This window comes from Coturnix japonica, chromosome 4 (genome assembly GCF_054131305.1).
Source record: "Coturnix japonica strain WE chromosome 4, WE-NBRP24, whole genome shotgun sequence".
Taxonomy (NCBI): domain Eukaryota; kingdom Metazoa; phylum Chordata; class Aves; order Galliformes; family Phasianidae; genus Coturnix; species Coturnix japonica.
This window is the reverse complement of record NC_140666.1, coordinates 62,476,326-62,501,969: the sequence shown is the minus strand read 5'-3', so window position 1 is coordinate 62,501,969 and position 25,644 is coordinate 62,476,326. Positions and strand designations below refer to the sequence as shown.

Below are 25,644 nucleotides of genomic sequence, written 5' to 3'. Positions count from 1 at the left end.
TAACCTCAACTGGTGATTAGTGCTTAGCACCAAGGTCAGTGTGGCTATTATAAACTGAAATGGGATAAACATATGGGGCACTTTCTATTCTCTCTTTTGAAGCTGCACCATAACCCAGCAAAATTTCTCTAACTTCATTAATCTTATTCTTTTTCTGTGCAGAGCTCAGTTCTTTTGACTGCTCTGGGTTGGCTTAGCCCATAGCTCAGGAACATGAGACAGAAGGCCAAGTCTTCTTCTTTTCGGGATTCTCTAACCAGTCAACTGCTACAAGGAGCAGCTGCCTTTTGCTGAAGTGACCATGACTTTAAAAAACAACATTCACAGCTGAATTTAACAAGGAGCTTAATTTTTCTGTTGTGAACACCAAGATGTTTGGATTGAATAAGCCAGAGATTTAGGCTCAGATGCACACACCATGTGCATACATCTACCAAAGCTCAGACAGGAATTGGATTCTCTGTGATCAAATCACAGCAGTTCTGGGCATGCTGGGAAAATTCAGGCCAAGTAGAGATGCCATAAATTGAGAAAGACTTGATTTTGACTGTCAGTGTCTTACCAGCCTATGCAAAGGTCCCTCAGGTTAGTTGAGTGCAACCATTGAGACCATATGGTACAACACAGCTACGTGGGTTGCTAGCAGCATCCCTGCAGTGCTGCAACTAAACTCATCAGCTTGCCTTCTGCAGGATGTGCTCCCTCTGGCAGTGTGTTGTGAAATATGTCTGGAGCTGACTGTAAGCAATCGGGATGTGTCTTTACTCCATGGGCATGGCATGGAGATGAACATAATGAACAACTGGGTTGGTATTTAGACCTTCATCACACATTGCCAGCAAATCTTCTTCCTTCTACTAAAAACAATGTCAAGTAGACAAGGGAACACTCCAAATGCAAATGTTGCTTCCCTACATTAATTACTTGAGCAGTGAGAAGCAGCTTCTCACATCAACTACTGCATGGCTTATCCTGTGGGTCTAAGCACACACAGCCCCAAGCCAAACTTTTCAAAGGTTGTCAACACAAAACAGAACAAAAATAATCTCCATTGCAGAGGGGGCAAGCACCTGTTTCTTGTAGGAACCTCGAGCATAAAGAAATTTTTAGGAGCCATGAACTCTTCTGAAGAGAGCGTGCTTTATGATGATGTCTAAATTTAAATCTAGGTCTAAACTTAAATGGAGATGTTGGTATTAATCTCACAGAAGTTAGAACTGCCACCTGTGCAATATGGATAGGAATGGTTAATTTACTAAATTCATATAACTAGAGACAAGGCTCTTTATGATTTGAAAATGGTAAAGAAAACATAAATCTGCAGGACATGTCATGTCAACATGGCATTAATGTATACTATGATATATAAGTACCAAATGTTATGTTGCTGCTTTGGATACAGCGTTCTGTTTATAGACCCCATCTTTTCATAGCAGTTACTGTAAAATACAGTGAGAAAGCAAGACTTCATTCTCATCGTGCCATTAGGTTTATAGCTCAGTCCTCAGGCAGTGCTCTGGAATTATACCCTCTGTTTATTATCTTGGTCTGGAAATTATCTCTATAATCATTATGACAAACAGGGTTCCAAGTGACAAATTGGACAGCACAAACCCTGACGGGCAGAATCTGGGGAAGAGCACCTGTCCCTGTTCTGTTTAAGACCCCATGGTGTTCCCTACTCAGAACTGCTTCAGCACGCATGCAGCATCACTTACTATTTCATTTTCACCAATCTATTTTTTAATCTTCTCTGCAGCTCTACAAGCTTTAGACAAGATAAACTATTGCAGTACAATTTTAGTCCCAAATAGCTAGTTCCAATATAGTAAGGATTTTGTTCTCACAAGGAATCAAGGATCAACATTTTATGTGCTGGACAGAAGCCTTATCTTGCATATCAAAAATTGACAGTCTTTAATTCAGTACTCCCATTCACTTCTAAACTCATTCCACAATGATAATAGCATCAGAACCATTTGCTAACAATCACTGTAGCAATTTCTGTTAGTGTTTATGGTTCATAATTTATGTATTTTATCAAAACAGAAGATGATGCATTAAAAGTAGGTTCTTGAAGTACAAAGCTTTTAGTAGATTTAAATGTTTAGGTATGAAAAAATTGGGAGTTTAGTTTGGTTGCTTTTTTGTTTTGTTTTGTTTTTTTCCATGGTGATAGAGATGAGAAGAGTATTGAGCTGGCTAAGAACACTACAGCCCCAATATATATATATATAAAATATATAAAGCACCTATAAAGTCTTTTAAATAAAAGACTTCTTTCAGGGTCAAGCAGTTAAAATAGGCAAGTATATTGCCTGCCTAAGGAATGGCTGGCTGCCTTCAATTTCTAGGAGCAGAGAGTTATCTATAAACACCATTCACCCATCTTTGTAGTCATTTCCCACCCCATTAACCAGTGGAAATAAGTTTCTGCCAACTCAGGTCTGGCAAAGATGAAATGAAATAGAAGAATGTTGCATTTCCTAGTAGTGTGAGAAACACTTCACTTAACCTTTAAAGACATCAAAAAGGCTATTTTTAGAGGTAGCTATTAAAGTACCGTGGTGGAGCACCATTGCATCACTACAGAGCTTCCTGCCCTGGGTACCTCTTCCAGTGGACTACTTGGACAGAAACTTCTATTTCCCTTGACATCCAACAAGTCTTGTATTTACTTACTGAAGGACACTTCTTGCATTCGGATTTGACTGTCTCTGCTACTAGAGGCAGGGAAATGTAACTGGAGTCCAAAGCCTTGATAACACCAGCAGCCTGCTTCCCAGCAATCAGCCCAGGGCCAGATTCTACCGATTGCAGTTCCAGTCTCTGCCTGTGTATCCATACATTGAAAACACCATTAGAACTTAAACATTTTGAAGAAATGCAGAAATCTTACGTAGAAGAAATGAACAAACACAAGTCTTCACAGACCAACAATACAGGACACAGAGTTTTCAGATTCACTTTAAAATGATCAAATTGTGGGTAGTCTCTGGCTTTTTTAAGGTAACAGAAATATCTAATACTGGTAGGATTCTTGCTAAAGGTACGTGCCATAAAATGTGTGACCAACAAACTTTCTGAAGCATGGATCTATAGTGTCTGGAAAGCCATGCACGATAATGAAACGTTTCATATATTTTTTTGCAACAAGATCTGAAAAGTGGGATTTTGATTTTTTTTCTTCTTTGTGTATTTGTTTTTAATAGCATAATACTAAGGAGGTGCTTGAACAATTCCTCTGATATGAGTAGCTCCAAACTTTCAGTGTTTTAGAATCCAGGGTCAGACGCAGATCTAGCTTTCACTACTGCTTCCTTTCTATTCAGACTTTTTTCCTGACCTTATGAACTTTCACATAATAGAAATGAATATCCACCTAAAGTATTTCTTAGCAATGAGAGGACTCAGAAACAGAACTCACACAGAAGTAATGTGTTTTTAAAAATATTTTGGCCAGTTTCAGCTGCTTCAATTCATTTATTATGGGTGCCATTATTTCCTACCTGCAGAATGGGAGAGCCTTTAATCAAAGTTGGGCTAGGTGCCATAAGAATACAAAAGAGAGCTAAATTCTACCCAGAGAGTTCAGAGCATTAGATCTTAAAGCTGTGAGACAAACATATGTAATCTGACTTGAACCACAAATCCTGTAACCATCAATGACAGTCAAATTTCCCAACTTACTTTGAAACTATTTTGGCACTTGTTTTTCGTCGGGAATTCAGAAGGAAAACATAATTCTCTTCTGCCTTGATGGATTTAATGAAACTGTCTTCCAGCACATAAATTGTGGCAGATGTGGCTTTTGTGCTGACATCTAAAATCTGAAAGTAATTAAAAAATAAACCAGAAGGAAGGCTGATAAATAAACAGCAGACTAGGAGAAGATCTCACAGTTCCAAATCACAGCAAAGTACACGATGAAATATAGTAAGATGAACTAAGTGCATGTGGGTTGATGGCATCTCAAGCTAATACTGCAAATAAGGAACTCCCAGGTTTTCACAAATTCCCTCTACCACAAGAAGCCACTCATTTTGTTACCATGTGTTTCAGATTCAATATGAGAAATAAAAAAGGTGGAGGGTAGGAAGCTGTGAAACAGGCAGTAGCTGGGGAAATACCTGGTAACCTTTAGATGAAAATATACTACAAAAAAGATCAGAAGTTTTTCCAGGAAAATCAGTTATCAATGAGATTGCCATATTCACATATAGGGAGCAAAACTTGTAGCTTTGCTTGATGCATTTGTAAACCATTTGAAGTCTTCTTGGCAAGTGTGAAAATCAGGAATTCTGTCACTGTGTTAAGCTAGTTTATAATCAGAGTATTTGCTATATTTAGATTTATCTGAGCTGGGGAGGGTTAGGTTCTAACACAGAGAATCCCAATGTCCTCAGCATGTGTTCAGCCTGTACTCAGCAGTAACCACTTCAGAAAGGCAGCCACTAGTAAGGAGGGATCATTGAGGCTGTAGCAGGACTTCAGGTGCCTGGACAGCACATCTACATTACACCTGGGATTACTCTCATGCATGCACAGCCAGAGTCCATTCAGGAGCCAGCATTTTGGCCAGCATTTATTGTGTAAGCTGAATGCTGTGAGGTAGCAGCTGTGAAAGAGGTTACAATAATCACTGTTTGTCCAAAAATCATGTGAACACATTTGCTAGACTCAGTACCAGCTGAGGTGGTTTAAGCATGAGAAACAATTCCCTTTCTCCATGTGGGTATTACATATGAAACTTGTCCTAGGAGTACCCCAAACAAACACATAGAATTTGTTTTCTGTAATGCCAAGAAAGGCCCTTTGAAAATATGGGTAACAGCTAATAAGGATGTATTTAAATTAGGCAGAATGGATTTTGTCTTAGTAAAGAAACTATACCTGGTTGTGGCTGGTAAATCCCGTTTTCTCTATTTCACAGGAGTCCAGAGCTTTTATTTTAGTCACTTGATCTTGCTGCACCTGGTAGGTAACATTGCATTTCCCAGATATGTCCACCTTGGGGGGGAAAAAAAAGAGATAAACTTTGTGTGGATACTTGGTTCAATTTTAAATCAACTTATCTATTGAACTGAGCTTAGAAATCAATTGACTGTTTAAGTTGGTTTCTGTCCGCATTCTGCTAAATTGATAAAAATACTTGAAATCAAAAGGATTTAACCAATTCTTTAAGCTGCTTGCAGTGACTTGGCTTGTGTCACCAGATTGTCTTCTCATCTCCAACCTCAAATACAGTCAGAGGGCTGGTTTCTACCGCACTTCATTCCTTCTGAATCCAGCTGGAGCTTCAGCGCTGCCTTCTAGATCAGAGTGGGCTCTGTCTGTTTCCCTGATGATTATCTTGCCAGATATAGCACCATACCTCACGAACACTACCAGAGTGCATCTGTAGCTGGAAAAGGCTGGCCAGACCTCTCTTCAGATTTTGAGTAAAACCAGGTTCATTTTCATATGAGTAGAAGTTCTGGACCTGTAGGAATAAAAAACAAGTATGTAACAAATGCAGTTAAATGAGAAATAAAAAGTTCTAATCCTTTCCATTTAAAAAAGCAACATCTTCACTTCTTCCAATTGGGAAGCTGAATTTGGACCTCTGGTTCTTAGTTAAGCAGAGGTTACAGAACCTCATGATAAAAGTACAAAGATTTTTTTAAGGGTTCAGCTGTACCTAAATACGGGTTCAGTGTTGTGAGCATCTTTCCGGCCATTTAGGTGAGAAACTGGAATTAAGGTAGAAAATGTTACACAGTTTTAAAAGTTACTCATTTTTTTCTACATTGAGCTCAGATAATTCCTTCTCACTCGCACATACTATCTGCTGCACTTTAATCACAGGCTCAGAAAAACAATGAATCATAGATAAATCACAGAATCACTTAAATGACGTGTCAAACACATCACAACCTTTGAACTTCAGGGATCAACTGTTGTGCTTGAGCCTCCCCTTTGGCAAGGAGAGACTTTGCACCTCCACTTTGCATTCAAGGTGCTTTAAAAGTGCACTTTTTCAGGGACTGTAAGTCAAGTCAGCATGTTATCTCAGGGCAACCCTGGAAAGTGAAATCACTGTGCCAGGAATGAAAGTATCACAGCACAGAAAAATCATAAAAGGAGTGTCCCTGTTATTGAGAAAAATCCCAGGTTTTTAATGTCATATCTTAGTCTTAGCAAATGAACTGCTTCTACCCATGTATTTGCGATGCTCTGAGAGCAGATGTATTGTAACTGTGTTCTTTGGACACCTCAGCTCTCCGTCAGGGATGTGTACGGTTGGGAGCCAGTGCTATCCTGTTTCTTTTTCTGTTGTGTAAAACTGATGACAAGGCTGAGTCTGAAAGTTACTGAGTAGACTTGATAGCAGCTGCAATGCAGTAGGCTGAGCTGGTGGCCAGAGTATGTACTCAGTGCCTATTTACAGCAAGAGGTAAAGATCCTGTCAGGATAGAGTGTCACAGCCCTCACTGTGCTCCACAGAAGCAAAAAGGGAGCATCAACCTTCATCCTTCCTGCTTTCTCACTGCCCCTCTACCAATGTCCCACTGACTCAGGCTGCTGAGGGGAGAGCAGGACTGTTGGCTTAATGCTCCTGGCCGCCAGCAACGGGAGGGTGGAGGAGCATAGGGAGCTGTCAAGGGCTGTTGCTCAAACCTTGATTCTCTCTGCCTCGAGTGCAAGGAAACAAGGAATGGTTCCACAGGAAAAAAATGTGGAGATGCATGATTCTCCTTCTGAACAAGACTGGAATGCTGAGAACTGCAATTGAACATGGGCATTCCTACAGGGAGATATTGTCTCAGTGCTCTTCCAGGGCAGGCTGTAAAGCTCAGGCACCAGCTGAAGTGCACTTGCACACACTCTTTTCCTTTTGATTTTTGGAGTGGGTTTCCCAGCAGAGAGACAATATGAGGGATTGTTTTCAGAATCAGACTCACTGATTTGGGAACACTGAAATTGCAGATGACAATGAAGTCAGTAAGCAAGCCAGAGAGGTGGGTAAAGCAGTCAGGCAAAGATACCTGATTAGGGTTTAAAGAAATTAACACCACTCCTCATAGACTTGGTACTACCTCCCCCATTACATACTGTATTACCATTTTCATCTTCATGACTTGGATAAAATCCTGGCCTCGATGAAGTCAATAATGAAAAACCTGCACAATGACTGTGCATATATCTGTGTATGTACCCATAAATATGTGACCAAGATGCCATTTACTTACATACAGTGCTCAGAGTGCACAAGGCTTTAAGGGCCCCTTGTGCAGGTGAATTATAGTATGTTTTAAATTACTCTATTTTGTACAGAAAGATAGGACACGGTAACATGTCAAGATCACTGAAAGGATAGTGAGTCATTACATTCTGCATGTCTATAACAAAAGATTTGCCCCAGGTGCCCAGAGTGATTGCATATGAACTTTGAAAGACAAGGTCTTACTTTTCCACGGCCTAACTCAAGCACCATGGGCCTCTGTAGAGCTTGCAGATATTCCTTCCCGATGATTGTCTCTGTGCTCTTTCCTTTGAAGATGCTTTTATCAGATGGACGTTCATTCACATTTTCTACTCGGACATCTCTTAACTAGCAAAGTAAAAACAGAGAAAATTAATGTAGAGAACACACTAGTATTGGCCTAGGATAGGCTGAGTAAACCAAATCACTTCAAACCTAAACAGCAAAAGCAGTCTATACTTAGCAAACATAATGATTTTTAGCTAGATCTGAAGATTTCAGCATATTGCCCCTCACATAGGAGCTTGTACAGAAGTTGTTTGAGGTTAAAGAAACTTTCTGAAGCAATTTCAAAACACAGGAGACATTCTGAAGCTCTGGCTAAGGAAGCTACATATATTCTTGTGAAGTCTTACTCTACAAGAAGCAGCTAAATGGAGAAGCTGCTTTTAGTTGATGACAACATGGTAGAATCAAATATTTAGCTCACCTTCTGAAAACAAGTTCCTCAAGGTTAGATTAACAATTAGATGATAAAGGCAGGAAAGGTTAGGCATGTTCTAAGTTACATAATGGCACTAATTACCATAACTTTGATCAACTGGTCATCATCATTTTCAGGATTTCTCCATAAGAGGTTGACATCCACACCAGCAGAAAACCGGTAGCCTGCACTTTTCTGCAGGGATGCTTTAGCCCGATCAACATAGACTTCAGCAGTGTAAGCAAATTTATATAATCTATCATTACTTAAGCTTGGCCCAGTAGTGTGCCCTGTTTGAAAAGGAAAACAAAATCATGTTAGAAATGACTAATACATCATGACATCTGAATTCCCTCTAATAAACACCCTTAGAAAAAATTAAAACATAATTGTCCACAAAAGATTACAGGGGATCTTGATCCCCTTGTTAACAGAGATCATGCCAACAGAACAGTTGTATTTTCTTAAATTGACACTAGTTTTATGTATACAAGATAAGAACATCCACAAAATCCTTTGGTTTAGCTCCATACTTACAGAAGTAAAAGAGAATCAGGCTCTTCGCTTTGGCTGTGTTATCATAAGAAATGAATGCAAAATTATTTGTAAATCAAAATGTCTTAATTACTCGTGCAATTTGTGTGCTTACAATTTGAAATGTACTGAAATCACTTGTTGGAGCCGATAGAAATTGTTCTCTGCACCTCTAGCACATTTAATGGGAATCTTTCAGTTGACAGGTTTGCCCAGGGATGGTGTAAGTGTAGTGAAGACATGGAGAAAATATAGTATTTAGATACATTAATTAAGACCTTTTTTCTTTAAAATAATTTATTATGCCTGTAGCTGTGATTCTGCTGCTTATTGATGTATTTTAAGGGATATAAAAAGTCAAAACCCAGCATAAATGCAAGTTGTATATCTACTGTATGCCTGGATTAGCAACAAACTGGAGAAGCTGTTTCCCAAGGATTCAGTTTCAGAGCTGTTAGTGTAAATAAAGTCTGCAGCATACGAATGTCTTATTTTTCTTTTCTTCTGTAAAATTACTTAAAGTGCCCCGTGTCTACATCCCTTCTTATCTTATTTTCTCTCATGCACAGATCTGTGAGGAACGTGTAGCACTACAACATTAGCCTCCAGGCACAGGCATTAAGACTGTGTCCCAAGAATGTGGCTGAGGAAAATCAATTTCAAAAACTGTGCTAAATAGGGTACACGGGATATTCCTTTTCACTGCTTTCAGGGGCTTCCCCCTCTGCTGTGGATGGCTACAAAGGTCTCTTCCACACAAGACAAACTGATGAACTCAGTTTGTAGAGGGAAGGGAATGGAGGAGGAACTGGCTGTACACAAAGTGCTGTTACATCCACAAAGTAAACACACATACAGTGACCTTAGGTGCTATCTGTAAATGTCGCAGAACTAGCCTCTTGTACCCGAGTGCTGCATCGCTGAAACCAGCAGGGCTTTCTTTATGGTGTTCAGTAGGTATAAAGCAGAAACAAAAGCTTTACAACACAATTAATCAAAGAAAAGCCAAGTGTCGTCCTCAGGGAGCTGCATCTCTGTCTTATGATAAGTACAGGAAAAGAAAACAAAGAAAAAAAACCCAAATCTTAAAGCATGCTGTAACATAATCAATGTGTTCAAAGTCCCTTGCAGAGAATTAGCAGGCTATCTTGATTTGTGTCATGGTCCTCAGTGTTTTATCTGACTCTGCTAAATAAGTTTCAAATCACTGTGTCAGTAAAAAGGAAAACCAAAGTATTTTCTTATTCCACTGTCAGAATTTAAGTCCCTGGCAGGTAGGCAGTGCGGGTCCATCATGGCTGGATGGACACATTCTGCAGTTCTCAGAGTCCAAAAAGCATTTTTCCTATGGTTTTGCTCTCTTTTTTGCCCCATTCCCACTGACATCATAGCAGTATGTCAAGGTTAGCTTTGAAGAACCTGCCAGTGAGGAAAAGAGCAACCCCTCTGAGTCTGATTTGTGAGCTGCATAAATTGACAAAGACACACAGACCCAAACTGGCTGAGGATTTACGCCAGCCAGAGATGTGGCACTGTTATTTTGGTAATCCCAAGGGAAACAGCCCGTATGTGTGTGGGACCTCAAAGCTAAGGCTACTGATTTTGTAGGGAGGCTAAAGCATTAAGGTTGGCATGAATCTCTGTTGCATTTTTGGGCAGTCTGCTTTAAATAGAAAAAGAGGAGTACAAACCTTCCTTCAGGACGCTGTGCCATCTCCTAGCCTCCTCCCTTCACCCTCTGCCCTTACTCCTATCACCTCTGAAACCACATCGCCTTTGGGAGCAGAGGGTACTCAGGGTATGTGCAGGGGATGGCAACCTTTCAGGAACAACCCTGCTTCCTTGCAGCAGCTCTGAGCAGGCTGCTTCCTGCATTGAAATATCCTTCACAGGCAGCAGAAATGGCAACACTGGTGATTTAGTATTGACTGAGGTTGACAAGTGCAACCCGCTAGGTGCTTTCTAAAGGCAGAGGATGACACAGCCTTATCTAAGCATAAAAGGTGGGGGAAAAGCATGTCCAGGAAAATTGATCCGGGTGCTGAGAGACATAAGTCTAATTAGTTATAGTGGGTGTTTGTGCTTTTCTCCCTCTCATTTTTCAATTAAAGGTAACTTTCACATATCCTTTTCCTTCTCCCACAGTTAAACCCACTGATTATTTTTTTTCTTATTGACACAGTTCTTCTTTCTTCCTCTCTTTCAGCAGTTTCTTGTCCCTGTCTGTAATAGGCTGCTCCCTCCTGAAGGAAAGAGCTGAGCAAAGGACACAGGAGGGCAGTTTCTTGCAAGTGTCACAGAAAAAATGAATAACTGTAAAGTGTTTCTTGGAGGTAGAACAATACCAGGTTCTGAAAGCTTTCACCATTCCATATGCAGACAGTGCTCAGGGCCCCTGGGCTGAAAGCGCATTCAGTTGCAAGACCAGCTTCACTGATGGCAAAGCATGAGCCAGTGGCGGATCATGGCAAGAGAAGAAGCAGAGATGAGGCAGTATTGAAGGCAACCATGAGGAGTCAGCAGTTATCCTGGTGGAAATGTGGATGCCAGAAGAGACAGCTGGATAGAGTGGTCATTTGAAGAGGCAAGGAGTAAAATTGTGCCCAAGGGACAGAAACGCACTGTCACTGCCTGGAACTGGCATTTAAAATAGCAATACTAAACACACATGCTATCTTTCATGAGAAAATCACTGGTACTATTTAAGAAGAAATATTGCTACAGCTTTCTGATGTAAATCTTAAAAGACTAATCATCCATACTGCCTTCAGAGGCTTCTTCCCTTTCTATTCAGTGGAGGTCTGTGATCCTTGCAGCCCTTACAGCCATTTGCATTTGGGCTGATGGCAAACATCTCACTGCTGGAGGAGGGAGGAGGAGCGGACATAAAGGCTGTCTTGGGGTCAGAAGTGCATGCTTTCAAGGTGGAGTGCATAACACATAGTTTGACTGGTAATGTTAAGTGTCTGTCAGTAAGGGTAACATGCCAATTCTATAATTAAATCATGATACTGTATAATACAGAAGGTTACACTGCATGAGTAGAGACAGCTGTCAAGTCCTGTGCCGTTTATTAATACATATGGCATGCACAGCATGTGTGTCTCTAACTACTAGCTGGCTCTACCTTCATAAATTATATTTGCCACTGTTTCTGATATTGGATAGCTTCAAAAAGCAAACGCCATCCGTTTATTTGAAAACTGGAACTGCAGTAGGAAAGTTTCATGTGTGCTGATCTAGCTTTAGCGTTTCTAAAAGGTTGATGCACGAAAAGGCAAAAACATTCTATCCTAATCTGAGCTCTGTCACAGAGGCACTAAGTGGCCTTCAGGCCAGTCATTCAGCTCTGCACAAGAGATAGATGAGACCTTGCAGGGCTGATTGGAGGACAAACTAGTGAGCAAATGCTTGCTCACTGCACAGGGGATGTAAGGTGATAAACAGAACTTCACATCGGTAAGTTCTGATTAGTTGATGTTACAAGAAGCTGGGAAGAGCAAGCACCAGAAGTGTGGCACATCAGTACCAGGCCATTACTGTCACTTGACAGTTTAATGTGAGTTTTCTACTGCAAGAGGAACCACCTGCAAACTTCTTTGTTTTATAATTCCTGTCATAAAAGGGTCTGGAGGCAGGCAGGAAGGTTGCTGCTCTATGCTTTCCCAGACATGGTGCCTGATAGGAGTACTTCTCCCACCTTTTTAACAGTTTAACTTGCAGCTGAGTGCTCCCCTCCTTCTCTCCTCTCCCTGTGAAGGACATTCGCATTCAATTGAAAGAACAGACCAATGTACAGGCTAATGCTGTAAGATTGCTGCTCCTGTAAGACTAATGTCAAATTGTCCACAAAGGGCCACCACCAAAAGGCCATTTTCCTCCTTCAGTACACTGGTGCTGCTGGAGCAGGCAGTCTCCAGATTTCATGCCCTTGACCTTTATGCAGGACACCTGAGTAAAGGCCTGCTCCATGGGCCTGTGCAGACACCCAGGTTTCCGTGACTTATTGCAGACCAAGCTCCCAACTAAATTAACGGGATGTTTGCTACTGACTTCAGTGGTAGCTGAGTCAACTGCTTAGAAATGAAACCTGGACAGCTCAGAGCAGTTCCTGGCTCTGGTCCACTGGAGCACTTCTGTATGTCTAACTTAACAGTCCCCCTCCAGCTGGTGCCCCACAGCACGTCTTGACTAAGCAAGGTCAAGATCCGCAGTTTCCTGGTTTGCACCAGTGCCTGTGAGCACCTGAAGACATCACCTCTTCCCTCCCTTGTGTTAACATGAATGCTACCAGCACCTTTGTAATTAACAAAGGTGTTTGGCAGTACTCAAGTACAGCTGAGTAAAGATGTTCATGCATCTGTAGAAAGACAGTTACACCTTGGCTGACCTACCTTTAACGGAGGCTGAATACGTGGAAATGATGCAAAGGAACAGCACGGTAAGAACAATCATGCTGGACTGCCCCGAGCTCCTGACTGCAGCATGAAGTGCAAAAGCCTCCAAGTAGGAAGAGAGCCTCCACGGAGCGAACTGCTGACAATGGAGCAGCGCTTGCAGAGGGACCTGCCGCGCCAGCCACTGTGTTTATCTAGATGTAGTAAAGGTCAGATTCCAAATTCCACACTCAGGTACTAAGTTCATGGAAGGACTTCCAGTTAATTATTAAGAACTGGGGTAACCAGGGGTTTTTACCTGTTTTATTGATTACCTCAGCTTTCATTTTTGAATGCCCATGCAGCCACATTGCTGAGCAGTGGAGGTGGCCTCCAGGCCTGGTAGAACCTGGAGCTCCCTCCCCTCCTCCTCTGCTTTAACAAAGGTGTGCTGCTGCCAGGGGCTGAATTCTTACTACTGTTCTCCAACTTCATGTATCAACTCTATGAGCAATCCCAGGAGCAGATGCTTTGTAAGGGTCTGGGAGCAGAAGTACAAGGGATTTATCACTGCCATGAAAAAAAAAAAAAAAAAGAAATGATGCTCTGCTAAGGAGACTGATGTGTGATATCAGTTCCTTGGCTTTTGTATTGTATAAAAGAAACTCTCTTTTAGCAGTCCCTTTATTACTTCATCACAGCAGCAGATTAGAAACTGAAAAGCTGAAACAAGCCAGCCACTCATCCTGAACAGGGCAACCAGGCCCTTCTTTTTTCACCCATATTTTCCCCTTTCCTCTTGTTGGGTTTATCTCTCAATAAGCTCTCACCTGACTAATGCACACGTTTCCCCATTTCCTCTGAGAGCAAACCCCAGCCCATCCCACAGTCAGCCCTGCTGCTGGAGGGCTCATTAAGGAAACCCTTGTCCCTTGGATAACTGCGTGGCAGCGTTTCAACCCCACGCGTCCCTCAGAACACCTTGCACACCAAAATCTGCACCAGGACACTCTCTCTCCCCCAGCCAATGAAGTCCGCTTCTTTCCGCATTGGGAGGGATCTACTCCTGCGTGTTCAAGTAGGGATAAAATATGTATAAGAGGGATAGATACCCACCAGCCATTATCGTGCTCTCTTTCCATATTTCAGAGGTTATTATAGCAAGAGATTATTTTCTTCTCCGGCAAGCTAGGTCCTGTAAATAGCTCCCTGCCACAAAATGACTTCTCCACTATAGGCTGGAGTGCTACTTGCATTGTCATTACATTACAGCCTTGGGACTTTTGGCTGGCTGCTAGCTACAAATATCCCAACTAGAGCAGTGCTGCCTCAGGCTGTATTTAACTACTAGCAATACCATTTCTGTAATCAGGTCTTCTGTATGAGTGAAGGACTGTTAGGTGAGAACAGCCTTGGATAGCACAAATGCCTCCTTCATTGCCTTGTGCTGACAGAGAAGCCGGGTACAGTGGCTGCAAATGTCATGCAATGGTGAGAAGCAGCAGAGCCACAACTTGTTCCCTCCTTCATATCTCCATACCTAGTGGAAGCCCCCTGGAAGTTCTCTGCAGTCTGTGTGTGTGTGTATGTGTAGAGGGAAAGAGGAAGGGAGGGATTCATAAAAGCAAGCCTTGTTCCTGCTACTCCCTGGTTTATTAGGTACTCTGCTTCTCAGGCTGAAGGGACTGGAGGCACAGCCTCATGTATACACCAGGGAAGGTATCTAAACAGTGCCCAGAGCAAACACGGGCCAGATGGGGTCACCAGGAGTCACTTCCAGTCTCTATGGATGCTCCAAGAGACAGATTTTCCCTGTCTGAGTATATCCCTGACTCCCTAAGCCAAGTCCTTCTCCCAGTCTGCAGGAGGAAATGTCATCAGGAGGACATACACTTTCATACTGCTGTTTCCTTGTGTGCCGCCCTAAGCTCTACACTTATATTTTCTGCACGCTGTTCTACTGCATGTAAGAGTTAGGTAACCTGTGTGTGTGTGTGTGCATTTTTGCATTCCAGCTGATCTTTCTGCTGTATTTGGTAAACAAGAAACTTCTTCCTCCTCTTACACTTACGGGACATGGGAAATGTATGTTTTCCCTAAAATGAAGCTAAAGGAAGAAAGGCCTCTCTTAGGACCAGAATATCAGAGGCCAGATCCCCTCATCATTTCAATTGGTGTAGTCGTTTGTACACCAGCCAATTGTATGCCCGTTACAGAACTAAGTATCTAACCATCGCGTATATGCAGAGAAACAGTGTTGTGCACTTCCATGTGCATGTATATTTATATCTAAAAAACAACATACGCGCATTCAAAGCACACTTGGTGTAGTCTTCGGATACCTGGGAAAGGGGAGGCCTGAGCCTCTTCTCAGTTATGCCAAGGCTAAATCAGCTGTGACTTCCTTAACATCAAGTGACACCCACTTAATAGGTCTTGCACCCACCAAAGTCCACTAAAGGCAGAGGTTGTGGGATCAGCCCTTTAATGGACACCTCACGCCATGCTGGCATATGTATTAGGGTCAAAGTGTATTACTGTTGCTGCGCATTATCCAGAGTCCAAACAATAAAGCTCATATCTTTATACGACCTTATAAAACTAATGAGATTTCCTCACATATTTCTGGGGCTGATGAAACATTTTTGTCTTCCTTTCACAAACGCTGATGTGACACTCATGGTTCTTTCCTCAAACCGTGTGCACCAAAGCACCTGGAGCCCATCTTTGCCCTCCAGATAGTGCTGGGGTGAGCATTGCTCCCAATACATCCTGCTTTCTGCAGGGAGGGAGACGCACAGCCAGACCTGGTGTATAAACCTAGATACTAATATTAACATAACCAGGCTTTTAAATAGACGCAAGGAGAAGCGAACGCAAATCTGGTTATTTATAAAGTAATGTGGGAAATAATCACAAATGAAATCAAATATTACAGCGAATACCCAGCATGAACACCAGCTAAAGGTCAGCGTCTTACAGTAGTGACCCCATACAGTGCTGTGACTTTAATTTAGCTGCAACAAATCCGAAACCAGCACCGGGACTGGAGCAGTGTGTATATCTGGAAGCAGCGAAACCCGAGACACACACACAGCAATGCGGACGGAGGAGAAGAGCTGATGGCAGCACCACTCTCCTGTTTGATGCAGGCACCCCATTAGCCACAGGCCAACAGCCATCAGCATATGGAATTAGGCTGCCCAGACTGTGTTTTCTCTCATAACCCCATGCTCCACTATTAGCTCCTATACCAGGGCAGCGTGTTCACAAAGCGATCAGGAGGGGAAGGGACGCTGTCCCGGCGTGTCGGCACCAGGCTGACAAGAGCCGGCTGGTGGGGGCTGTTAGATGTGGAGCTGGAAGGAGGGCAGCACAGCTCCGGGGGTCCGGCTTTAAAGGGAACGGGGGAAGGAGCCGGGGCGGATCGCATGCAGCCCGGAAGAGGCGGGCGGTGACCGGCGGAACTACGTAGCGGGCGTCCGCTGCCTGCTGGGGGTTGGAGGCCGAGCGAGTGCGGCCTGTCGGGCGGATGGTGGTGAGCGGGCCTGGGGGGACCGTACGGGGGGTATCATGAACCGGCTGTGCTGAGGGGAGCGGGTGAGATGAAAAGTGGGTTTTCATGAGGTGTTTATCGAGTGTATGAGATACAGGTCAGTAAGGCAGCCAGAAGCTAATGTCATCGGGAGCACCGACAGGAAGCACCATGCCCCCCGATGCACCTGAGGTGGAAGGAAAGGTGAAGTCGTGTGACAGGCAGGTAGAAAGGAAGGAGGGCACAGACAACATAGAATGCATGGAGCCCATGTCCAAAAGGCAGCGGAAGAAGCTACTGAAGCAGAAACAGTGGGAAGAGCAGAAGGATCTCCGTAGGTATGGCTCTCAAAATGGCTTTATTAGTGTGTGCTAATTTGTTGTAGTCATAATGTGTCAGCAGAATCTGTGCCTAGATAGCTCTAGTAAAGCAGAGTTTAAAGCAGTACTCATAGTCTGCTCCATCTAAGTATGAAGAAGCTGTAAAGGTTTGCATTTCTCCATGCTAGAAGTGTGCCTCAGCTTGAAGCAGACAGGAGGAGGGCTTCAAAACTGCATGTTACTGTCTTGTCGGGAGGGAGGAATCATCACATCTATTTGTCTTTCTATATCCAGAACATCACAAGCAGAGTTGGGGTATTGGTTTCATGGTTCTGTTAGCACAGATGTGAGCAACAGAGAGGAATTAAACTACCACTGTTGTGGGCCATCCACCTTCATCATACAACTGTGCATTTATGTGCATAATGTGCACTTCAGCAGCTTTGGCATCATTTTTCATAGATTTATCTATTTGTGTAGGCAGAAACGGAAAGAAAAACGCCAGAAGAGGAAATTAGAGCGTCAGTCAAAATCAGACACCAGTATTGAAGGGAATGACAGGAAGCGTCTGCGAAGGGAAGCTGTTCCCAGTACACTGCGCCTCATTGTGGACTGCAGCTTCGATGACTTGATGGTTCTGAAGGTAAATCAGATTTGCCCATCAAATGCAAGTGTTGGAAGATTCTCGGGTCGCAGCGTTGATACAATATCAGAACAGACAGTAGCGGATAGTCAGCATTTCTCAGGTTGTGATGACTTGCAGAACTGCTCACGTCAGTTGCAGATATTCTCAGGGTTTGGAATGTACCTTGATGTATGTTTGCTGAAGATTCCGATCACATTCATGGAGATGTGGTGAGCTGGTTTGATTCCAAAGCACAGGAATATAGAGACAGTTTGTGCAGCGTGTTCTCTATGAAGCTGTATGCAATTCTGCTTCAAAATGATTTTGCTGGAAAGGTGGTAAATGCCACATCCAATTACTTTTTCCTTTGAAATTGATGTGAGGCTTCCACATCCTTAGAGAGGATCCATGGAAATTAGATCTCTTAGCATTATGAGGGTACTGAGCTTTTTCTCTTAGGTACACGAGAGGTGATTGGGACAGGATGGCTCTGGTTAAGACACTTGATCTGCCATTTCGAGATCAGAACAGCTTTACTCCTACAAGGAACAAGCATTACTTTGCAGCCTTCTTTATGAGTGCAGCCTACAGTGTCTAAGGCAGACGTCTTGCCTTGCTTTTACCCTGAGCCTTTCTATTGCTCTGACTTCACTGTCCTGCAAGACTGTGTGAATTAGAGCTTTTGCAAAGCCCATCTGTCTGCTCTTTGACTGTAATGTGGGGCATGTGTAGCACTGACTGAGCGTTGTTGTAGTGCGGCAAATCTCAGTGATTCCTAAGATTAGTTTTGAATGTTTAAATGTGTACTTAAATCTCGGTGATTTTGTTTTGTTTGTTTCCTTGAACTATGTGAATCGAGAGCATGCATAGAGGTGTTTAAATACACTTTTGTAGATATATTTTTCCATGTCAGCAGAATCCCTTCTCAAAGGCTGCTCCTTCTCTCAGGGTCTGATGTCCGCTCTATGTCAGCAGTCATTTTTGCCAGTTAAAAGCCTCCTTTTTCTCTCTTTAGCTTCTGGCTCATGGTAAAGCATTTTGTGGTGGTCTGTCTGAAGGACTATGTAAAACAAATTGTGTTGTATACAGGATGTTAAGAAGCTTCACAAGCAAATTCAGAGATGTTACGCAGAAAATCGCAAAGCATTCCATCCTGTGCAGGTATGTTGAAACAGAGTACTGACTGTATTGCCATGTACAAAGTGTGAGAAAGGCAGTTGTAACACAAGTGGGCACAAAATGTAAGCTTTGTATTTTTTAATAAGAAAGTTACATCTATTTTAGCTGATGAATTTTCAACCCAAAAGTTATAGAAATACACACATAGAAGGGTATGTGCCTGTTGGTGCAGTGCTGGATACTGGTGTGCCACTAAAGCAGCGCTGATAGTCAGTTTTGTCTATGGCACATACAGGTGGAAAAAAGGGACTGTGTGTGTTTCTTTATGTTCCTAACTGCATGAGCGTGGTCTTAGTACCACTACCACTTTTAGCTAGATAGTAAGTGAGTGTTTTAGCTAATACTTAGGAGAAGAAAAAAACTGTACAGTGGGAAAACAAATTGACACGTTAACGATTTAGTACAGTGTACCTTTTGTTTGTTCTTTTCAAAGTTTTACTTGACCAGCCATGGAGGACAGCTGAAGAGCAACATGAATGAAAATGATAAAGGATGGGTCAACTGGAAGGTGAATATTCAACTGTTTCTATAAGAAGGGAAAAAGAAATCTTCCTTACAACTGTTAGCTGGGTTATGTATTGTGAAGGACCAGTGCTTTGTCTATGGTTATTTTTTCTGTGACTTCAGAGCAATATTATATTAAAGTGAGGCTCTTTGTGCTCTAAAATAACATACCTTAAGTAAGTCCAGGAGTGCTTGTCTCGATGAATCTAGATTTTATTTTAGCTATAAACACTCCACACACAGTCTTCATTTCTTCTTCTTGAACAGATTCTGTTCTCTGATAGACTGCTTGATTCAGGCAGCCCTGACAGTCATCTGTATGGCAGGGCTCTTTTCTATTTTTTATTTTTAATTTCTTATTGGCAAGTGCACTGCTTTGAAATAATGAAGTGATTCCTCTGTTCACTTCTCCGTTATACCACCTCTCAACACTGAAGTGTTCTTTAGAGAAATGGCTTGATGTAGTGTCAGCCTCGTCTTGGTTTTCCTTGTGTCTCCCTGTTAAACAAGCATTCCAGCAAATAGGAACACTTTGTGTGATTGAAGAATGGTTCCACTTGGAGCAAATTTTGTGTGATCATCAGTCTCCAAAGGCACAGAATAAACGTCTCATATCAACTCCAAAGAATTTAGTTGGTATTTAGTTAGCATTTGCATCTGGTTTTGCTCTTTTGGAAAGGTGGTCTTGAAAATGACTGGGATCCCTATGGGATGTAAAGTAAAGCTTGAAGGGAATCACAAGAACTTAAGGTTTTGCAGAGTTCTTCTGTGATTTCAGAAAGCTTCTCAGTGACTGTTTTACAGGCTGGTGCTTTAGGGAGCTATGGTGGGTCTGTGGGTTATTCATGCAGAATGCAATCTGTACTATGGGATGCACTGAAACATGAATGAGGGGCATAAAGCGACTCTTGTTCAGTCTTGGGTCTGTAAAGATTTCCCAGCAACTCATCAGTTAAATGTAGCTTTTTAAACTCCTTTTTTTTAGGATATCCAAATTAGAACAGAGCACTATAGTGAGCTAATAAAGAAAGAAGACCTCGTGTACCTCACCTCAGATTCCCCAGATGTTCTCAGTGAGCTTGACGAGAGGAAGGCGTATGTGATTGGAGGGCTGGTGGATCATAATCACCACAAGGTAAACTGTGGGTATGCTTCTTTACAGTTCTTGTATTCACATCTTGTTTTACATCAATAACACACACAGACAAGCTAACAAAAATAAATATTAAGAAAACTTCTTCAAAACAATTTCATTAAAAACTTGTTGGAGAAATGAGAAAACAAAACTGGTGGTGGTATCAGTGACTTGTGTGCCAGAGTGCAGACATGCTGAGACTTTTTAGGATTTATTCTTTTCATTTTAAATATAGGAACGGAATTAATAACACTGCTCAGCTTACTGAGGGCCATATTTTCAGACAGAAGGGTTTGGTTTCTGTTCATGCACTTGTGTGTGTGCTTGTATGTGCACGTGCCCAAAAATAGATGAAGAGCAGCGCTTGAATCTTTAATGTCCTCTTTTAATGAGTTTGCTTGTCCAGAGAATTTAGTGAAGTAATGCAAATGCCTCAGAGATCTGGTTCCATAGCTGCGCATGGGACCGTGCTGTGTGAACCTGGGAAGTCATGGAGAGCGCAGCTGGGAAATTAATGCACTGTTACTGCTTTTCTTCAAAGAAACCCCGATGTCATTTCTGGTGACATGGTGAGGCTTAAGATTCATTGCTATTTTTTTTAGCATCCCAAGTGATACTAAAGCAGTTAGTCCACAGTTAAAGGCTAGGAGGAAGCTAAAGCAAATCCCTTATGGTCATTATGCTATAAATGGTTACTGACTTTCCAAAGCTTTTTGTTTCTTTGTTTCTCAGGTACTAAATTTGCTTTTCTTCCCCCCTGTATTTCTTCCTCAAAAAACCAAAGCAACAACAACAACAAAAAAAAAAACAGTTACTTTAAACTGAGTGACTTTGTGCATAAGCTCAGGCTTGCCTTTGAAACAGGCTGTGCCCGGCGTGTTCTGGAGCTGTGTGACCAAATCTTGTTTGCCATCCTCTTGACTATACATCATAGAGTGACATGTGTTTGAGGTGGTGTGTTTTCTAGAGGTAATCCTTGAAGCAGGTACCATCTTACCTGGGTGGGTTTCTGTTTTTATATATATTCTACAGTGATAGTGAGGCAGTACTGGCAAAACTCTGGACAGAAGATGCTGATTGTAATCTTATCTGTATGTGCTGATATGGAATTGTGGTTCTCAGTCTGGTTGTTTTTATGCCTTTCCTCCAGGGAATCACTTACAAAAAAGCTGTAGAGCAAGGAATTGGTCACGCACAGCTCCCTCTGGGAAACTTCGTGAAGATGAACAGTCGCAAAGTGTTAGCAGTCAACCATGGTGAGTTGTAAAATACAGAATGATTGTGCTATTACAGGATACACCTGCAGTGTTAAGAATATGAAACCTCAGAATGTGCGCTGTAGTGAAAACTTAACTTGTTCCATGATTAATTTTGGCATTGCTTCCTCCCCAGCCTTATTTCTAGACTTAGTGGACAAGTGAGTAAAATGCTGAAAACCATTCCACATACTTTATTTATTCCATTGGAGCTTAAGCATATGTGATGCTTTTTTCACCTCTTCTGGCAGCTTTGTTCAGTTGTAACTGCTTAGGTACATGTATGGTGACCTCGTCTGATGAAGCAGTGCTCCATCTGTTGTGCTCTCATAACTGCATTTTTACTTAGCTTCCTGGTTTTGGTTGAAGTGTACAATTACTCTTTAACAAAGCCTTGACACCTCTTAGTCTTCCTGTTCTGTTATTATTTTTCAGTGTCATTAAACAAAATACATGGAAAATAGGGGCCACACAGACCAGTGTGGGGATTTCTTTTAACATGGGATGCAAGTTTTCATTTTGCCTCACTTTGTGTTCATTTAGTTTATTTGTCTTGCCTTGCATCAAGTTGGTTATATTATCAACACCTTGCATGATGGCTTTAATTTCATGACTTTAATTTCATGAAAGGGAAGTGATTGAGATGTGGATTTGAATGATAATTAAGATTATTTAAATATAAAGCAAGTGGCTTCTAAAACTTCATCTTCACACATCCTTTATATGGGCAGTAGCAGCTCTTAGTGCTACTTATTAGAAGCTCTGCTAGCTGGAGTTTTATTGGAGAATTTTTCTACAGTAGTCTTATACTGACCTCTAGTGTCAGCATTTTTGAAGGCTATTTTTTGGGGGGGGGGGGGGAAAGATGGCTTACATTCGCACATTCATTTATTTGCTTTATGATATTGTGCACGTTTCTTGTGCTAGACTTCTAGGCACCTGGTTTTACTGCAGTTTAGTTGCTGAGATGTCATACTGTGTGGGATTGCATTCGCATACCCTTCTAGAATATTTTCAGGTTGTAGCTGAAAAACACGTAACACACAGACCATTTGTGAGGTAAAGGTTCTGCTATGGCAGTATTTGGCTTATGGATTTTAGGCAAGAATAACTCCAGCACTGCCAAAAGTGGAGGGACCTTATGGTTTAATTGTAGCCCTGGTCCATATTGTAACCCTAATAACACGAGCTAAGCTTAAAAAGACAGTTTTCAAGGGAGATGATACGAAGAAGATGAACAGAATCAAGCTCTCTCTCAAGCCTCGTATAAATTTCGTGCACGAGAGAAGCTTATTTGCACTGAGATTTTTTTTGTGTTTTCCTTAGAACACGTCTTGTTGGTACTGTAATAGCTCACTATTTTTGTTTTGCTTAATTTGACATCTAGGTGCCTGCTCTTGGTGCAGGGATTGAAGCTAGAAGACCAGAGTAGGGGATAGATGAGACTGGGACGAGACTGGGACCTGCTTGGTCCCTATGGAACTGCTATTAGTAGTGGTGAATTTGAAAAATCTCACAGGAGAAGAAATTCTTTTATTAACTTCCTTGTCAGTCTTTGACGCACTTAAATTGAATTGGGGCCCTCTGGTGGTGAGAAATCGCTAGCGTTGTTAACAGCAGAGACCATGTGCTGCTTTTCATTTATTTGCTTATTTGTACCCTTTGTTGGGGTTGTGTCTCTGTATAGTTCCATCAGTGTTTCAGAGCCTGCACTGCCATGTTATAATGGCATGAGGAACACATATACCTGTTCAGGTTTGGATCCCAAAGCTAATACACTTTAGTGTATGTTACAGTACCATCTTGTTCCATTCCACTCTGCACTGATGTCTACTAACTGTTCCCATTGCCTTTTCCCATCCTTGCTAAATGCTTCTGTTGCTATTGCAGCATATTATGGAAGCCTCTGTCACCCTCTTGAAGCCTCTCTCTTTCCATCAGTTCCAATTTTACTGTGCAGATCAAGGAATTTCCAAAGCAAGGCTGTTCCTTGTATTCCTCTTGTTTCTTGAGCAATCATTTTTGCTGCAGATGCTTTCTGGAGTAATGAAGAGTGTTCTTAATGTAGTCCTTTGATAGGTCAGACTTTCGCAGTACTTCCAAGGTAAAAAACCTGCTCAGTAAAACGGCCATCTATGTCAGTGTCACAGTGTCCTGTAATCTGGGCATCCTGGCAGGCTGTCTGGGAAACCTGGATCTAGGAAACCTCTAGTAAATGCGATGCTTTTCTGTAACTTGACTCTCAGCATCAGATCTGTGCAGCTCCTCCCCCATAGCTCCTCTGATCCTATCTCATATGGTGTCACCTGGCATCAAGAACATTTGCACTGGGTGCATTCTTTGAAGTCTGCATTCTCAAGTGTTGTTAGCACTATTCCTGTAGCCTCAAGCTTGAGAAACCACCCCTGCACCCCAAGCTTGTCAGCCATGTCTGGTTTACTTCCAAGCCATAGGACCTCTACTGCCTTACCTGCTGCTCCAGAGCTACAATCTATGGATGTTAAGAGTTTTTTGGGGGGACAACCTGGGATTTTTCTAAATAAGAATTTGGTGATTACGTTTGCATATGACACACTTTAGGGCTATTGTCAATTAGGGAAAGTTTTGGGAGGTGAAACAGAGAGGAACTGGGTAACAGTATGGTTAGTATAATAGCAACAGCAATAAGTTTGTATTATTAAGGAGTGCTGAAAGGGGGAATAATGAGAGTTTTTGCTTTAAGCTCAGATTTCATCAGGTAGAAATGGAAGATAAAGATTATGAGGTTATAATATGTTCTAGGAAGACTTTTTGGGGCTGCTTGTGTGTTATAATTTAGGAGGGAAGCAACATTGTTGTTAAAGCGCATCCACAGGAGTATTCCTTCCTAACATGGGAAGTGTAAGTGTCGGTGTAGAAGGCACTTGTGAGACCTGAAGGACTGGGGGGATGTTCCTATGTCCCTGAGAGGGGTCAATTCAAAGTGGAGCAACTACAGGGAAGTGTCACTGTGGTAACTGAGAATCTTTAGAGACTTCAATCAGAGACTGAAAGTGCTTGGCTTTGAACTGCAGCAGTATCAGAATTGCCACTTCTGCTTTTTCCTTCACTTCCTCAGCTTTACCCAAATGCATGTAAATATCTGTAAAAATAGATTTGGAGCTGTGTTCCTATCAGCGCTTCAGTTTCTTTCTTATAAAAGAGCTGATAGTCTTTCTTGACTTTGCAGTGTTTGAAATCATCCTTGCATACCTGGAGAAGAGAGACTGGAAGGAGGCCTTTTTCAGTGTCTTGCCGCAGAGGAAAGGGGCAGTTCCATTGGGAGAAGCCAATGATTCATCCCAAAATGCTCTGTTTGAGAAAGAAGGTGAAGACAACGACTCAGACAGCAGCTAGCCTGAGGAATAAGAAGATGGGGTAACACTGGGACATGAAGCAGTTAAGCTCTGAAGATCATCTGCTTCCCTTGTGATACTTCAATTGTCTCAATGCTTGGTAGCTTTGTAGTTGGGTCACGGTTATTCTTGGACAGAAAGGGTAAAACCAAATGCAGTTTTTATCCTGAAACTTCTATATTAATAGCTTTAAAAAATAAATTAATAGTAAATGCAGAATTTATTTTGTTTACCAAGGAAACTATGTTATTTATGGTGTGGTTTTTTTGTTTCATTTTTGTAATAATTGCTTGGGTATATTACCTGAAATACTTAATCATTGTTTTAATCTGTGCATTTATCTCTGTTGCAGTTCTAATCTATGAATTACAAACAATCTTGTAACCTCAAAACCTGTACCACTGGTGCCTGTTGCAAGGTGTTTGTGAACACTTAAGAACAGAAGTGAACAGATTTTCCTGAGCATCTCAACAGACAGTCACAAGCAACTGAGCTGCCTTTGTCAGCTGAGCCACTCTGATTTGTAGTGGCATTTTATGAAATTATTCTGATGGCAAAACATTTTTGTTTCATGAAGGAATTGTATGCAGCCCAAAATGCAGCCTGTCTTGCATTGCAGCAGTGAAATCAGCAAAATGTGCATATTCTAAAATCAAGCTGTTGCAAATCCGAAGCTTTCCTATCTGCGGATAAATGCAGACCGTGTTCCTGTACTTGCTTTAATCTACAGGATGTATGAATGATGGCAGGATTTGAGTGATGCCTACATGTAAGTGATTCCAGCAGATTGGGAGTGAGTAAGTACCTGCAACTTAGAGGTCCAGTATCCCACTTAATGCAGCTGACAGTAGTTGCCT

At 41.9% G+C, this 25,644-nt stretch overlaps 2 protein-coding genes across 3 annotated transcripts in view; one reads left to right on the top strand and one right to left on the bottom strand.

The window, feature by feature from the left end:
• Positions 1–13,092, bottom strand: part of MTTP (microsomal triglyceride transfer protein) — a 28,736-nt gene extending 15,644 nt beyond the window's left edge. Inside the window, exons 1-7 of the mRNA XM_015862082.3 lie at positions 12,878–13,092; positions 8,052–8,239; positions 7,451–7,594; positions 5,375–5,482; positions 4,894–5,010; positions 3,691–3,830; positions 2,683–2,833 (exon numbers count right to left, since the gene is read on the bottom strand). Of these exons, the coding sequence (XP_015717568.1) occupies positions 2,683–2,833; positions 3,691–3,830; positions 4,894–5,010; positions 5,375–5,482; positions 7,451–7,594; positions 8,052–8,239; positions 12,878–12,938 (909 nt within the window). The 5' untranslated portion in view covers positions 12,939–13,092. The remainder of the gene's footprint in view (positions 1–2,682; positions 2,834–3,690; positions 3,831–4,893; positions 5,011–5,374; positions 5,483–7,450; positions 7,595–8,051; positions 8,240–12,877) is intronic.
• A 3,261-nt stretch (positions 13,093–16,353) lies between these two features.
• TRMT10A (tRNA methyltransferase 10A) lies at positions 16,354–25,179 on the top strand. 2 transcript variants are annotated; one of them, XR_014945945.1, is made up of 7 exons: positions 16,354–16,732; positions 17,195–17,357; positions 18,355–18,500; positions 18,952–19,026; positions 20,008–20,157; positions 21,308–21,413; positions 24,622–25,179. XR_014945945.1 is itself a non-coding variant. In XM_085547090.1 (7 exons), exons 1-7 carry the CDS (start codon positions 16,536–16,538, stop codon positions 24,786–24,788), a joined length of 930 nt encoding a protein of 309 aa, XP_085403216.1. In that variant the 5' UTR covers positions 16,354–16,535; the 3' UTR covers positions 24,789–25,179. The 2 variants fall into 2 exon arrangements, 1 of the variants encoding a protein (XP_085403216.1); XM_085547090.1 differs by having other exon boundaries at positions 18,429–18,500.
• Positions 25,180–25,644: the final 465 nt, after the last annotated feature.

What these genes read in the sequence shown, in the direction of transcription:
- TRMT10A (XM_085547090.1), top strand. Translation starts at nt 16,536, where the DNA reads ATGTCATCGGGAGCACCGACAGGAAGCACCATGCCCCCCGATGCACCT. An exon ending in ATGACTTGATGGTTCTGAAG is followed by an intron (nt 17,358 to 18,428) that starts GTAAATCAGATT and finishes TGTTGTATACAG; the next exon opens with GATGTTAAGAAGCTTCACAA. An exon ending in AAGGATGGGTCAACTGGAAG is followed by an intron (nt 19,027 to 20,007) that starts GTGAATATTCAA and finishes CCTTTTTTTTAG; the next exon opens with GATATCCAAATTAGAACAGA.